Source organism: Ahaetulla prasina, chromosome 2, assembly GCF_028640845.1.
Source record: "Ahaetulla prasina isolate Xishuangbanna chromosome 2, ASM2864084v1, whole genome shotgun sequence".
NCBI lineage: Eukaryota > Metazoa > Chordata > Lepidosauria > Squamata > Colubridae > Ahaetulla > Ahaetulla prasina.
This window is the reverse complement of record NC_080540.1, coordinates 233,251,422-233,267,793: the sequence shown is the minus strand read 5'-3', so window position 1 is coordinate 233,267,793 and position 16,372 is coordinate 233,251,422. Positions and strand designations below refer to the sequence as shown.

Below are 16,372 nucleotides of genomic sequence, written 5' to 3'. Positions count from 1 at the left end.
TCCTTCCCCTGCCACACCCACCAAGTCACACCCACAGAACCGGTAGTAAAAAAATTTGAAAGCCACCACTGCCACAAAGCATAAACTAAACTGGTTCTGATTCAGAAGGTGGCTTGGCTTCGGCTTAACATTGCACGAAGCCAGCCATTGCGGCTTGTTAAGCCACGATATGGGACATTGCGCTGGGTAACTCTGTCAAACCGTTTTTTTGTTTGTTTGTTTGTTTGTTTGTTTGTTTGTTTTTGTTTTTTTTTCAGTAAACCGTGGCGTAACACGAGGCCTCGATTCGGTGCGTTTAAACGGACGGCGCTTTGACATTTGGGAAGAAGCGATCCCGAAGGAACGAGGGCGACGGCGAGGGTGCGCTTGCTGGACCGAAGACAACCCAGGTAACCTTGAGATCGTCGGATGGTCATCCCCAGCGTTTGAAGTCCTGGGGGGGGGGGAGAAAGGGGGGAAACGGATCTGTTGCTTTTCCCGGAACAGCGCCGGATCCTCAACCGTAGAAGGAAAGAAAGTAAAGGCTGCAAGTTGCAACGCTCCCTTGCAGCACAAGGAAACCAGACCCGCGCTGGGCAGGAACGGAAAGGTTCCTTCCCGAAAAGTGAACGTGGGTTGAAGGGGCGTGGCCTGGGTCGCCGACCGACGGACTTTCGCGCTCCCTGAGGGAGAAGCCGAGTCCGCTGACAATTCAGCCGGAGCTGCGGTCTCCCGCCGTTGCCCTCGGCTGGCCCCGACCTGTGTTTCTGCCTGGCGAGGAAGAAGCGCCCGAGTTCTCCGAGGGAATCTTCGAAGTTCCCAAAACAAAAAGGGGCGCCCTCTGCCCGGCTTCTCCCGGGGCGCTGCCGAGCATGGGCGGGCAATGCTGCTGCTTATCCGAAGAGCAGCTCCTGAGGCTGGAGATCGAGCGGCGGCTGCGGCGAGACAAGCGGCATTCCAGCAAGGAGCTGAAGCTGCTGCTCTTGGGTGAGCCGGCCGGCCCGGCCTGCCTGGGTTGTGGGTTCGGCCAGGGTGGGGTCAGGCCAGGAGGCGCAGCCTCGGGGATCCGCTTCAGGAGCGATCTGGGAACGGTTCAGGAACCTGCCAAGGGCAGGAGCAGAAACCGTGGGCTCACCCCTGCCAACACTGGAAATTTTTAAGAAAGTGTTGGCTAACCATTTGTCTGAAATGGTGTAGGGTTTCCTGCCTGGGCAGGGGGTTGGACTAGAAGGCCTCCAAGGTCCCTTCCAATTCTGTTGTTATTATTATTATTATTAAGATCGCAGGATTTAGGGGCACAAGTGGTTAAGGAAGAGGTAGGTTCTGTTTAAGAACCTTCAGAGCTGAAGAAGCTTCTTGGATGAGAAGCGAAAAGTCTTCAAAGAAAACACCAGAAAATTCAGTTGCCTCTTGAAAAAAACACCTTTGGGACAACCATGACCAGGATAACTGAGAATCTCTACAGACGTTCTGTTTAAGAGTTGCTAGTATTATTTTGGCCTGACATTTTAACATGGAAGTTGAGGCTGAGATTTGTAAATGTGCTTATTTCTTATTTAAAAAGTTTATTTTATTACTAATAAATTAGGTCATATATTCCCAATTTAAGGGGCAGGACCGGAGACCAAGGTGCCGATGTTTCTAGGGAACTTACTCAAGGCTATTTCAATGACTGCCATTTGTCAGAAATGGTGTACGGTCTCCTGCTTGGGGTGGGGGAGGGTTGGACTAGATGACCTAGAAGGTCCCTTCCAACTCTGTTAATCTGTTAAAATCTGTTAATCTGTTACTTTATTGAGATACAGACAGACAGACAGACAGCTGAATGCAGGAAGTTTATTCAGAAATTGTTTGGGGAGGGGCAATCACTGGCTTCTTATCTAGAATAGGTGACTAATGCTGTAGTCTGCCGAATAGACTTTGAAGTCCAGTTTACATTAATGTATTGTAAGGGAATGTGGGCAGAATTTATGTACATAATTGCAGTGTGATTGCTTTGCCACGTTTGCACAGTTATACTTCTGCTGTGACTGGATGCTTTACTGCATGCTATGACTAAGATTAGGCTTCTGGGTGGGGGTTACCTCTATTGTGGTGCAAGAACCCCAACACTTCTATTTATTCGTAGGTAGCATGAGCCAGTATTCAGTTTGGATCTGGACACTGCACTCAGTTCAGCCATGAACAGTCACCATGTGATTTGGCAAGCCACTACTGAGAGAAATCCATTCCCCAAGGTTGTTATGATGATAGACCAGAGTGGGGAGAGAACGGTTTGGGAGATGATTCAGCCAGCATGCAGTTAATAAGGATCATCTGCTTTGATTCTGCAGCCCCCTCTGGATTTTACTAAACCGTTATTAGATTAATGTGAGAAAGCCCAGAGTAAGGAAGCCCACACTGCAGCCAAGGCAACACACAATAGGTAACATCAGGCTGCACCTTTTGCTAAGTACAGCTTGGTTCTCTGCATGGTGTTTTTTAAAGGAAATTTTTTAAATAGAAGCTGTGAGCGAATAAAGTTCTTATTGTGGTCTGTATGGAATTCCACAAGCCGAACATCCAGCCTATGAACCATTCTTGATGTCTGTGATCTAATCTAAGGATCTCCAGAGCCTTGGCAACTTTAAGCCTGGAGGACTTTCAACTGTCAGAATTCCCCAGCCAGCTTTGTTTTGGAGACCCCTGATGTAATCTGTATCTACCCATTCTTGACCCAGGAGAATCTGTACCAGCCTGACATTTGCTGGCCTCATTGTTGTTTGTCATCCCACCTGTCTCTGTTTCCAGTCACTGTCAGGCATTTTACTTTCTTCCATGGTAAGGGATGACGATGCTTAAGAGATTTTATGCACATAGAGGTTGTTCTTAGATAGTCTTGAAATAAATAAGCTTTAACACTGGTCTAAGTAACAACTTCATTGAGAGTCTAAGAATGAAGTGAATGCAGTGTTTTGGGAACATTGCTCTTGTTATAGTGATTGTGGTGTGATTAGGTAGAGAAGTAGAGAAAGCAGCCCGTGTCTTCATCAGTCATCATTTTTGGATGATCTTCCTAGCAACAAGGCCTTCTTTTTCTGACCGCCCATTTTTGACTTTCAACTCTGTCTTCTGGCTCTATGGACAAGCACATAGGAGCAAACCCAGAAATGTCCTCATGAGCTCAGGACAGAAATCATAAAAAGCGAAAGGGCCAAAAAACTCTGATCTGTCTTTCTGCTGATATCCCTACTACTATAGTCATCATGAAACTCAGCAGCTAAAATATAACAAGAGAAGGAAAAACACATTCCCCTGTTCTCTTCCAACTAGCCCAGGGGTCTCCAACCTTAGTAACTTAAGGCTTGTGGACTTCAACTCCCAGCAAAGCTGGCTGAGGAGCTCTGGGAGTTGAAGTCCACAAAAATTACTAAGGTTGGAGAGCCCTGAACTAGCCAATATTGTTTCCTTTCAACCATTTTTAGGTGCACAGAATGCGCAGAGGCATTCCAGGGAAAGGACATTAGTAAATAGGCGGGAACTAGTAGCACTTTGCTTTTACAACGTGGATATTCTTCTTATCCAAAATATCTTAAATGGTCGTTAAGGATGGGAAACAGCTCAGGTGAAAGAGAAATGCATTTTGAGGCACTACAGATAGTCATCAACTTACAACCGTTCGTTTAGTGACCATTCAAAGTTAGAACTGGAAAAAGGTGATTTATGTCCAGTTTTCACACTTGCAACTGTTGCAGCATCCCTATGGTCGCATGATCAAAACCTGGGTGCTTAGCAACTGGCATGTATTTATGACAGTTGCACTGATCCGGGGTCACGTGATCACCAGTTGTAACCTTCTCAGCCCGATTCCAACAGGTAAAGTCAATGAGAAAAGCCAGATTCTCCTAATGATCACATGATTCATTTAACTATTGTAGTGATTCACTTAATAACTGTGGCAAGAAAAGTTGTAAAATGGGGCACAAGTCACTGAACAACTGTCTTTCTTAGCAATGGAAATTTTGGGCTCCGTTGTGGTTTGTAAGTCAAGGAATACCTGTATAGAAAAGAAAAAAAGATGGGTATTGACATTGCTGAGTCAGACAGGACAATGAATGACATGGAATAAAAAACTTTGCTATATTCTAGTTAAAATTTCAAATGACTGCTTGGAACTAGGGAGGAAGAATTATAGTAGGAGAATGGTGAACTATTTTTCCCAAAACATTTTTATGTTTATTCATACAAACACAATAGTTAAATAGCAATAGCCATATTCTTTCTTGCTCATAGGATAAATAGAGATACTCTATTTAGTATATTTTAAAAAGATTTTAAAGTATTGGTTAGAGTACTTGAAAAAAGGGGTAAAGCTCATGTGTGAAACCCTGGCTTTTTCATACAAGCAATAACAGCTTTTTGAATGAATCTTCTGAAACATGTATTTCTGTTCTAAATATCCAAAAAAGCAAATTCATTTTATCTGCCATTTCAGTTATTGCCATTACCATTTATGACTAGCACTAGCAACATAGTCTTAAAACAATTCAAAATCAAGGATAATTCGCATAGGTAAAATAGTTGGTAACCAAAATATTGACGTAACTAAATCTCATTAAAGCCAGTAATGTAGTGTATCGTGCTTTCAAAACTGCATTAGTTATGCCTGAACCTCATTTGTGGTTAATTATTTGCTCATTCTATTTTGTTACTACTGCAATAGTGATTTTGAATGAAATTCATGTCAGAAATGAAAAACTGTATTGGATGTTCACAAACCAAGACAAAAGCACCTTTTAAGATGGGTTCCTGAGAACTTTTTAACAGGATGACAGACCCTAATTACTCATTTTACCTCCATTCCCACAATCGGCCAGATTTAAATAACAATGACAGGACCAAGTCCTATATAACTCAAGGTCTTAGTATCTAAGCTCACATCTATACAACTACCTCACCCACCACTTCTAGAGCAGCCTATGCCTGGGGCAGCTCAAGAGTAGATAAGCAGTGTTTTTTTTTCCTTATCCCAATTTATGTCACTATAAGGTTAGTGCTATGCAATATGTGAAGTTTCAGTAGTGTCTCCTTTGGTTGCTCTTATGCTCAACTGGAGTTTATGATGGGGCAGATGAGTTTTTAAGCAGTTAATACTTTCAGAGTATAGTCCCACCCAAGCTTTCTGCAAAACAGTTATTTCTGCAACCTCCTTAAAGTGAAGCTCAGAAGCTTTTGGAGATTTTCTATCTCAGGAAAATTCTGCATGACAGATCTGAGTGAATAGATGCTCCTTGCTGAAGTCTCCTCTTATCAAGAGATAGGACAGGAAGGGTCAAAGAGGTGGGCATTTTGATAACTGCTCCCCTCATTTGTAACAGTGTCTCCTCAACACAAGAGTGGCCTCCCTCTTATTTTTCTTTATGTTTTCCTGCAAGTGCAGAATCTGCTTTTTCTAATTTTGGCTCAATCAAGTGTTGGTCCATCCCATTTCGCAGGAATTGACTGATTGGCTTGTCACGCAAGCCTGACATCATGGGCTGGGAGAGAGTGACTGGCCCAAAGTCACCCAGCTGGCTCTCATGCCTAAGGTGAGACTAGAACTCACTGTCTTCTGGTTTTCTAGCCCAGTGCCTTAACCACTAGCCCAAACTGGCTCTCAGTGTCCTCCCTCTTATGTCTTGCAAGAAATGGTTCTGGAAGGCCTTGATAATTAGGTAACTAGAAAAATATTTGTGCCATTGTATTTTTGTTAATGTTTATTTTATATTATTTGTTGCATTAATTTTGCCTTTGATTTTGATTACAAAGCCTCTGGAGTAAGATAGTTTATATACTATATAAATAAAAGAAATAAAACATGGTTAAACAAAACTGCAACAAAGTGTATTTACACTTACATTTTGTTCATTTTCTTAGTAAAATTGTTTATATGCCTACAATTTCTGGTTACAGTTATTGGAACATATATTTATAAATATTGATTTGCACGTTTATATTTTTTTGAATGAAAATGATTTCTGTGTGCTTGGTATTGTCAGACATTTGCAATGTTTGTATGCAGCTCATGTTCATGACTTGGCATTTTCTGAATAATTTTCTTTATTGTCCCCCTTCATTTCCAGTGAAATGGAAACATTTCAGAATCAAACTTGTTCATTTCACTAAAATATACTATATACAATACTGTGCCAGACACACACATGTTTGTGTGCATGCGCGCGCACACATATACCAGCTAATAAGAATAGCAAGGTTTTGTTTTTTTCAGTTTTCCAGAAAAAGGAGAGAAAAATGAAAAGAACGGTGAAGCAAGTAAATATGTAAGCATAAAAGCTAGAGGACCAGTTATTGTCATTAGCCATAAGGCCCTGAGTCACTTTTGTATTTACTTGTACAGAATTGTTATTGTATTTTTATCCCATCTTTTTTTTAAAGTCCTAACTACGAGATTAGGCAAATAAGTCTTTACTTCCTGATTTGATGGAGTGACAGGGTGACATATAAAGTAAGAAACTTGTGAATGATACTACCATAGTAATTGGGTCAAGGAGAGTTTTCTTAGCAATTACTGAAGTATTAATATACTTGTGATTGCAACTTCTTAGTTTTCAGATATGCCATGGTTCTCAAGTAACAGACTAGCTATCCTGTCCTGCATTACCGCACAAACTCTTCACAATAAGGAATACTTCAATATTTTCAATTATTAATTTTTGTACAAACATGTAATTAATCTCTTCAAAACCTCAGTATCACATGAATGAAAGAGCATTGTGGTTGTAGTAAGTCTTGAAGTGGATTTCCTGTCTGCAAAAACCAAACATAATCATTGCTTTTTCTGAGTTATAAAAAACACTCAAAGGAAAGGGAGAGCGACGACATGTCTCCTTGGTAACAGTAAAACCAGCAGGTTTTTCAATTTCACTAGAGGGTGAATATAGCACTCAATACATTTTTTCGATAAATTTTTCTTAAATTAATGAATAATTAAGCTTGCCGCACCTACTATGACAAAGGGAAAAATGTAATGTCAGCTAGTTCTAGAGTCTTCTTGTAGATCTCTGGACTATTTGGAGTAGACAGGTAAAAAATTGCACAGAATTACTTAATGTAACAGTAGCAAATTGTTTTCTCCTTTGCCTGCATGCACCATAAATTGTGGAAAGTATGTGAATCATAAGTTCAAGCACAAAGGCAAATTCCTGGGTCTTGGCTTATTTAGCTTCTGGTTTGTTTTTTTTCATTAGGTTCCATTTGGTGGTTGGTGGGCTTCTAAGTGACTTGAGTGACATCTGAAATCTTCCCAACATTTTGCTCTGTTGTTTTTGTGAAACAATATTTGCTCTTGTTTTAGCTGCACTAAATGCTAAAAAATCTCAAGCTGAGGAATAGAACAAGACATTTCTACCGAAATCCCGTTGATGATGATACCTCGGCTGGTAACGAAATGTTCAGAAACAAAATGTGAAGCTAGGAGAGCAAACCACTGCCAAAATCTCAAGCTGTATCAGGTCCATCCACATTAAAATTAATGTTTAAAGGTCAAGAAAAATGTACAAAGGAAAAAAAGGGTCAGGGGAGAAAAATGAAGAGAGAAGATAGGTTGCAGGAGGTGGCAATGCCCCACTTTTGAATGAAAAATGACATGAGCAAGGCACAGGATGGCTGTGTAATGGTGGGTGGTGATGGCAGAGGTTCTCTATATACAGGTAATCCTTGACTTATGACCATAATCGATCCCAACATTTCTGCTGCTAAGCAAGACAGTTAAGTGAATTTTGCTCCGTTTTACGACCTTTCACGCCACAGGTGTTAAGTAAATCAGTACAGTTGTTAAGTTAGCAACATGGTTGTTATGTGAATCTGGCTTCCACATTGACTTTGCTTGTCAAAAGGTCGGCAAAAGGGATCACATGAGCCCTGGACACTGGAACCATCATAAATATGAATCATTTGCCAAGTAGCTGAATTTCGATCATGTGACCACAGTCATAAGTCGGAAAAACGGTCATAAGTCACTTTTTCAGTGCCGTTTTAACTTTGAACAGTCACTAAATGAAGTGTTGTAAGTCATGCACTAACAATGTAAATATTCTTGCTATTTTTAATTTGTTTGGTAAAATATTAAGAGAGGGAACAAACATCCCATATCATGGGACATATCATTAGATATGGTGGGTACTTTGTTGTTTCCCCATACAAGAAAACATATTTTTTTCCCGGAATGGCTGCTTTGATTGTCCTCAGCTGAAGAATTGGGATGGTCTTGAAGCCTGCCTCTCTTTGGCTGCCATTTTTTTTCATTCCCAGTGGCATCTGTTATGTTCTGGAAGTAACGAGGCTGGAGACCAGGATAGTGACAACAGCTCTTTAATATAGGGTGAACCCAGCAACAGGCTGGGGGAAAAACCTCTCCTTTTATACAGTTCTGCTGGAGGCTTCGTCCAATCAGCAACGTGCTGATTTCCCGCTCAAATATTTAAAGGTACAACTGTTAATACATAACACTCCTCCCCTCCCAGAAAACACTTTGTCTCTATTTACATATTTATTTACATGTTATTTTTCGACGTAGTCACGCAAATAACCTGGGCGTCTCCTAGTTCTTTCTGACCTGCGCGGTTCAGTTCTGGGTGGTGTTTTGAGCTGGTCGGAGGGGCTGTTTTCTCCTCCCAGCTCTTTCTCTGGGCCATCGGGCTCCGGATTATTGGCCGACTCTTTTTTTTGGCCATCCGGCCTTGGATTAATTTTGGAATTTTCCCTGCTGCTTCCCTCGGGGACCTGATGGCGTCGCTGGAACTCTGGGACCTCAGCTAAGTCTTGCGCCTCCCCCGGGTCATTGTCAGCTGTGGATTCAAAGTGGTATTGGTCATTACCTGTCTCTATTGGTTTGGTTTGGTCAGTTATTCGTTTCCTTAACTGATCTATGTGGCGCCGCCACACTCGGTTGTCTGGTAGCTCTACCACGTACGATTTTGGGCCTGTTATCTTTGTTACTTGTCCTGCGACCCAACTCGGGCCGTCCCCATAGTTTCGGGCCCACACCCGGTCGCCTATGCTCATTTCCCTTGTCTTTTCTAGTTCCCCCTTGTAACCCTCGGGTGTGTAATGGGGGTTCAAACGGTCAAGTGGGCACCGGAGTTTCCGTCCCATTAGCAATTCGGCTGGGCTTTTTCCAGTGGCTGTGCTTGGGGTTCTGTGCTGGACGGCTAGGAAAAAGTCTATTTTTGTTTGCCAGTCACCTGGCTTGAGCCTGGACAATGCCTCCTTAGCGCTCCGGACGGAACGCTCTGCAAGGCCATTCGACGCAGGGTGGAAAGGCGCAGAGAGGGCATGTCGGATGCCTTCCTCTGCCAGGTATTCTTCAAACTGGGCTGCCGTGAATTGGGGCCCATTGTCGGACACCAGAGTGTCCGGCAACCCGTGAGTTGCGAATAGGTGGCGCAGGGTTGCGATTACTGCCTCGGCCGTGGTGGACTTCATGAGTATGATCTCCAACCATTTGGAATATGCGTCCACCACCACTAGGAACGTTTGGCCGTGAAAGGGGCCAGCAAAGTCAATGTGGATTCTTGACCAAGGCCCTTGGGGCTTTTCCCATTCTCTGACAGGGGCTGTTGGGGGTAGCGGTCTGGACTCTTGGCAAGCTTGGCATTTCCCTACCCTCTCAGCAATCTCTGCGTCCATGAGTGGCCACCATACATAGCTTCTAGCTAACCCCTTCATCCTTACGATGCCTGGGTGACCCTCGTGGAGGAGGTCCAATACCTTGCCCCTTAACTTAACAGGAATTATTACACGATCACCCCATAACAGACACCCCTTGAGCCGAGAGCTCATCTCGTTTCTTAACAAATTCTTTTGAACCGTTAAGCCCGGCGCAGCGGCCACCCTCTCTGTACCCAACCGAGTACAGTCCTTAACACAATGTCGGTATGATGCCGAGCCACTTCCTTGATGTGACTGGGCCAGAGTCCAACGAGTCAATAAGGAGGATGGGTGTCCCGGAGTGGGGTCTTGATCGCCCCTGGCAGTGGGCATCGGCTCAACGCGCCTGCATGCCCCACTTCTTTCCGGTCGATGCTGCAGCTTGTACGAATAAGCGGCTAAAAATATAGTCCATCGGGTCAAGCGTGGCGAAAGTGCCACAGGCGTTGGGCGGTCGCCAGCCAGTAATCCTAGTAGCGGTCTGTGGTCAGTCACGATTTCAAAATTCCGCCCAAAGACATACTCATGGAATTTTTTGACCCCTGATACAATGGCTAGTGCTTCTTTGTCTAATTGGCTGTAGTTCCTCTCTGGGGAGGACATCGTTCTAGAGTAGAACGCTATAGGGGCTTCTGTGCCGTTTGAAAGTCTATGGCTGAGTACAGCCCCCACCCCATAAGGGGATGCATCGCAAACCAGCACTAGGGGTAGTGAGTCGTGATATTGGATGAGCAGGCTATCACTTGAGAGCAGGTTCTTTACTGCTTCAAAAGCCCTATTTTCTGACTTTCCCCAAGACCAAACAGTATTTTTCCCTAAGAGCCTATGCAGCGGTTCCAAGAACGGTTGCTTTGTTCTTTAAAAGACCGCGTAAAAATTAACCAATCCCAGGAATGCCTGCAGCTCTGCTTTGTTTTTGGGCGCTGGAGCCTTCCTAATTGCCTTAACCTTGCTCTCAGTAGGGTGAATTCCTTTCTTGTCTATCCGGTAGCCCAAGAAATCGACCGATTCGACCCCTATCTGGCATTTATTTGTCTTGACTTTTAATCCGGCTGTCCGGAAAATGCTCAAGACCTTTCTTAACGCTCCCCAATTCCTCCATGTTTTCCCCTGAAATTAGGACATCATCGAAGTAGGGAACTACCCCTGGGAGCCCTTGCAGTAGTCGTTCCATCAGGTTTTGGAACAGCCCTGGTGCCACACTAACCCCAAATTGCAATCGGGTGCACTTGAAGGCCCCCCTGTGTGTCACAATCGTTTGGGCTTCAGCTGTGCGGGCGTCTACTGGCAGTTGTTGGTAGGCTTGGGCCAAGTCTAACTTTGCAAAGACTTGCCCTTGCCCCAAAGAGTGCAATAAGTGTTGCACCACGGAACCGGTAAGCGCTTTTCTGTAAGGCTTTGTTAAGCGTCGCCTTGTAGTCAGCGCAAATTCTAATTGACCCGTCCGGTTTGATGGGGTGACGATTGGCGTCTCCCACTTTGCGTGATCGACTGGCACCAAAATCCCTGATTTATGAGCTTGTCCAGCTCCTTATCGATTTTGGTTTTAGGGCAAAGGACTCTCCTCGCCTTAAGCCTAATGGCCGCTACCTGCGGGTGTAAGCTGAATGAAATAGGGGTCCCCTTGTACTTGCCCAGGCAGTCCTTGAAGACATCTTCGAACTCGTTAAAGAGAATGTCCTTCAAGTTGCAGTCACTTCTGTAGATGCCAGTCACTCCCATGCCCAGGGCACGAAACCAGTCTAGTCCCAACAGACTGGGCAGAGTTCCTTCGACGATCGTGATGGGCAGGGTCTTCTTGTGAGGGCCGTACTCGACTCGGACGGAGGTGGTCCCTCGAACAGGGATGCGATTCCCCTGGTAGTCGTGGACTCGTAGTCGTTGTGCTTGCAGGTGGCGCTTCGCGACGGACGGCAGCGACTTCGCCAAAGTGTCCCAGGACATGATGGTGATCGCTGATCCCGTGTCCACTTCAAGCCGGCACCGCACTCCCTCTATTTTTGGCCTGGTGAAGATCTTCTTCTCCACTTTGGTCGAGGCGCGGCCTATGACCACCGTTGTTTGGTTGGAATCCGCGCCTTTTTTGTTTGAGCCAATCGCGGGTCGCCTTGCCGATTCCGTGCTCTGATTGGCCGATTTGAATTTTCGGCGGGAAGGTTGGGCCGCTCGACAAACTTGAGCTAGGTGCCCTTTCTTCCCACACCGCCGACATATCGCATCTTTAAATTTGCAGCGTTGCCGCTGGTGTTGACCCCCGCAGCTTCCGCATTCATCTCGGTCCCCTTTGTCGCGTTTTGTGCGGCAGACCCTTCCTCGTCTTCACCGTCGGATTCGGTCTGAACCTCCTCCTGGTGCACGGGGTTGCCTTCGCTCGCCTTTGTGGGACCGGCTTCTGTAGCGTCTCTGCCGCTTGGGATGACATTTCATGTGCTCTGGCCGTCCAGGCGTTGGCCAGCGTTAGGTTGCTCTTTGCTAGCAGCCGTCGCCGTAAACGGATGTCTTTGACCCCTCGGATGAGTTGCTCGAGGAGCACCTCGTCTAGATCACGGTATCCGCAGTCCTTGGACGCTCTTCTCAGGGCGGCCATGTAATCACCGATAGACTCGCCCTCCATCTGTCTTCTCTCCCCGAATTCAAACCGCCGCACATATTTAGACGGTGTTGGGGCGAAATGGTTCCTTAGCAAAGTCTGTAAGGTTGGCCACGACACCGACTGCAACGGTGTTGGCTCTGCCAGGGCTTCCGCGATGTCAATGACCTCCGGACCGCAGTGGCTTAAGAAATAAGCCCTTTTTCGGTTGTCTGGAACTCCGTGCAGTTCGTTGGCTTCTAGGAAACTTTCGAAACGGGTCATATACGTCCCCCATTTCTCCTTAGCCGGGTCGAACGGTGCGGGTGGAGTGTAACTGGCCATCTCGCCTTTTCTGCCCTGGATTTGCTGGGTTCGGGTCTATCGTGCTTCAGCTCGGTTCTGGTTTTCCTCAGCCTCGAGATCCCACCTTCGTCGCCAATGTTATGTTCTGGAAGTAACGAGGCTGGAGACCAGGATAGTGACAACAGCTCTTTAATATAGGGTGAACCCAGCAACAGGCTGGGGGAAAAACCTCTCCTTTTATACAGTTCTGCTGGAGGCTTCGTCCAATCAGCAACGTGCTGATTTCCCGCTCAAATATTTAAAGGTACAACTGTTAATACATAACAGCATCCTCTTTTGTTCCATTTACTTTTTACGTTGTTTACTTACCAGTAATCTTCTTAAATAATTAAGTTGAATTAAACCTTCTTAATTAAGTCTTCTTTAATTGTAACACTCTGCATCCATTAATACCTGGTGTTGCTGCCTTGCTCCCTGGAACTTCTGGAAAGCTGCAGGGGCTTTTACAGTCTGTCCTCTGCCATAGCTTTATAAGTTTAACTATGTATGCGGGTATTAAATTTCAGTGAGCCAGATAATACCGGAGAACTAAAAAATTACACGTCAGAGGAAGAAGACTGCTGTCAGCATAGCAGTTTCAGTTACAACCCCCCCCCCCCAAACTGCTGTAGTTCGGATATGAAAAGTAGCTTTTGTGCTTGTAAAGTCTCTGCGGTCTAAAATTGATAGGGTTTTGATAACTACAGGAGTCTGGCTTCTTCACATTTTTATGGGAGTTGGGTCATGTCTAGACCAAACCTTCATAATCTGATATTCCCGCTACCACTTTCATATGTTTGACTATAAATCAGTCAAGCTGGAGATAGTGATGGGAATTATAGTCAGTGCATCTGTAGAATACCAGATTGTGGAAAGTTTATCTTGACAGTTTATTACAGTACTTATTTGTTAAATGGTCTTTTGACTTGAGGTTGAATGTAAGTGTTTATCTTCTGGACACCACTCTATTAAAAAAAATCAGCCTTTGATCACAGCTAGACTTAATTTTCCCATAGGTAGATGCTTGAGGCTATGTCCAAAATTGCTCTGCTCATTAGAAAATGCTGTGTGGAGATGTGCCACGATAGCTTCATTATATCATCAGATGATGAATCCATAAGAATTGAGAAAGAAAGGGCTTGTATGTTTGCTTGAGGCAATGAATCTTGCTCTTGATTTTAGAAGAATGTGGAATAACTTCAGAATCTGTATGGATCAGCCACTGGTTACAAAAACACCAGCAGGTTATAAATTATTCTTATTATAGTGGGGAAAGTAAAGATTCTTTGTTAGCTCTTGTGCTTCATTGGAAAATGGAAAAGGAGAACAATTGGGGGTAATAATACATTGAGAAGCGGCAGCAAGAACTGATTGCTGTAAATGAATTTCTTTCAGGAAAGCCACAACAGTCTCTAGATATTGAAATTGTGGGCTTAACTTTTAGACATCTAAAGTAAATACTGCCTCATCGAACTGCCAGTTGTTGCAGATTTGTGCCTGTATTGGGATGGCAGTGTTATTTAAGCACACAAGGTTTGATGGGATTCCAGTGTATTTCCTGTTATGACAAATATCTTAAAATCAGTTTTATGAAAAACACTTCAGCTGAATTATAAGGCCCAAATGAGAACATAACCACCAGAGAGCACACAATGTGTTTTTGTCTCAGCAAAATGCTAAACTTGCAACTGCATAAGTTTCACTTCAGAATATTGATAAAAAAAATCAATCAGTCAGAATAGAGCAGGAAGGGACCTTGGAGGTTTTCTAGTCCAACCCCCTGCTCAAACATAGGTTAGGTCATATCAGTGAGGTCTGATATGACCCATATCATGTCAGTGATGGCTAACCTTTTTGCCATTGCGTGCCAGGAGAGGGGCGGGGGGTTGCACGTGCACGTGCCCACATCCATAATTGTGCCCCGCCCCTGCACATGCGCGCATGACCTTCCCCACTCCTCCTGCTCCTGGTACATGAAAGGCCCGGTAGGCCCGTTTTTCTCTCACCTGGCTCCAGAGCCTTTCTAGGAGTCTGGGGGGGGGGGAATGAAAATGACCTTTCCTCCTCCTTCCCCCCCGGAGGTCCTCTGGAAGCCAAAAACAGACCGTTTGCCAACTTCCGGTCCCATCAGAAATTGGCAAACGGGCCGTTTTTGGCCTCTGGAGGACCTCTGGGGTGGTGGGGAAGGCCATTTTTGCCCTCCCCAGACTCCTAGAGAGACCCTTGAGCCAGGTAAAAGAGAAAATCGGGCCTTCCCCACCACCACCCCGAGGCCCTCCGGAGGCAAAAAACAGCCTGTTTCCCTACTTCTGGTGGGCCCAGAAGGCCTGAAAATAAGCTGGCCGGTGTGTACATTTGTTCCGGAGCTGAGCTCACGTGCCCACTGATATGGCTACGTGTGCCATAGGTTTGCCATCATGGCCCTATACCATATCCAGCAGGTAGCTGTCCAGTTTTTTCTTTTAAATCTCCAGTGATCAAGAACCTACAACTTCTGAAGAAGACAAGCTGTTTCACTAGTTAATTGTCCTTACTGTTGGGAAGTTTCTCCTTTATTCCAGGTTGCTTCTCTGCTTGATTAGTTCCCATCTATTGTTTCTTATCTTGCCTTCTGGTTCTGGAAAATAAGTTGATCCCACCTTCTTTATGGCAGCCCATCTAATACTGGAATACTGCTATCATGTCACCTCTAGTCCTTCTTTTCTCTAGATGGGTCATACCCAACTCCACCAACCGTTCTTCATGTGTTTCTGTCTCCAGGCCTTAACTTAGTTCAACTTAGTTGCTCTTCTTTGCACTGTTTCCCAAGTCTTAAACATATTTTTTGTAACATGGTGACCAAAACTGGATGCAGTATTCTAGGTGTGACCTTACTAAGCATTTATAAAGTGGTACTAATAGTTCATGTGATTTTGATTCTATGCCTCTGTTTACACAAGCAAGGATTGTATTAGCTTTTTGGCTGCTGCTGCACACTGCTGACTCATGTTTAAATGATTGTTCACTAGGACTCCAAAATTCTTCTCACAGTTACTGTTTTTTTGAGCCAGGTTTTGCCTAATCTGTTAGGCAGATCTTTGGTTTTTCCTGCCTAGGGGTAAAACCTTTCTTTTCTCCACATTAAATTTCATGTTGTTGGATAGGGCCCATTGTTCAAGTCTGTCAAGATCTTTTTTGTCTTAAGCTTGTCTTCTAGGGTGTTGGCTATTCCTGCCAGCTTAGTTCCGTCTGCAAATTTGATAAATTCCCTTTCTATTCCCTCATCTAAGTCATTTATAAAGATATTGAAGAGTACTGAGCCTAAGATGGAACCTTGTAATACCCCATTACTTACTTCCCTCCATGTAGATATAGTACCATTAAGGACTACTCGTTGAGTACAGTTTGGCAGCCATTTGTCAGCCAATTTTGTCAAACTGGCTGTCAAAAAGCATGGTTGCTTAGCTTTATCTAATGCTTTAGTTTCCATATAGATAGTTTGGTCGACTGATTGCAGAAGTGTGTTAGGTGGGATGCAGAGAAACACATTCTGCCTTCAGAATGGCTTTCACTTGGCAGCCAGACTGCACCAGCACTGTTTCCTTTTCAGTACTAGACCTAGTTTTACTTATGCATTTGAGGCTTAACAGCGATGGCCTGCCAGTACTCAGCTGTGTTTTCCTTCAAGAAAATCTGTGCCTCTCTAAATCTGTGCTCATTGCTGTTTTAATTTTTAAAACTTTTCATTTATTTATTTTTATAGGAAGGAAAGAAGGAAGGAAAGGAAAAAAAGGAAGAGAGAGAGAGAGGAAG

General features: G+C 44.4%; 2 protein-coding genes across 6 annotated transcripts in view; one reads left to right on the top strand and one right to left on the bottom strand.

The window, feature by feature from the left end:
• LOC131190709 (uncharacterized protein K02A2.6-like) overlaps positions 1-148 on the bottom strand; it is an 8,531-nt gene extending 8,383 nt beyond the window's left edge. The window contains exon 1 of the mRNA XM_058168065.1: positions 130-148. Within this exon, the coding sequence (XP_058024048.1) occupies positions 130-148 (19 nt within the window). The remainder of the gene's footprint in view (positions 1-129) is intronic.
• Positions 149-294: 146 nt separating this feature from the next.
• The window catches only part of LOC131192188 (guanine nucleotide-binding protein subunit alpha-14-like), a 43,672-nt gene continuing 27,594 nt past the window's right edge, over positions 295-16,372 (top strand). The window contains exon 1 of one of the 5 annotated variants that reach the window (XM_058171117.1): positions 295-389. Coding sequence is in view for 3 of the 5 variants with exons in the window: in XM_058171115.1 (XP_058027098.1) it covers positions 852-966 (115 nt within the window). In the remaining 2 variants the exon portion in view is untranslated. Of the gene's footprint in view, positions 390-514; positions 967-16,372 lie in introns of those variants that run through there. The other 4 variants (XM_058171115.1, XM_058171118.1, XM_058171114.1 and 1 more) reach the window with 4 other exon arrangements.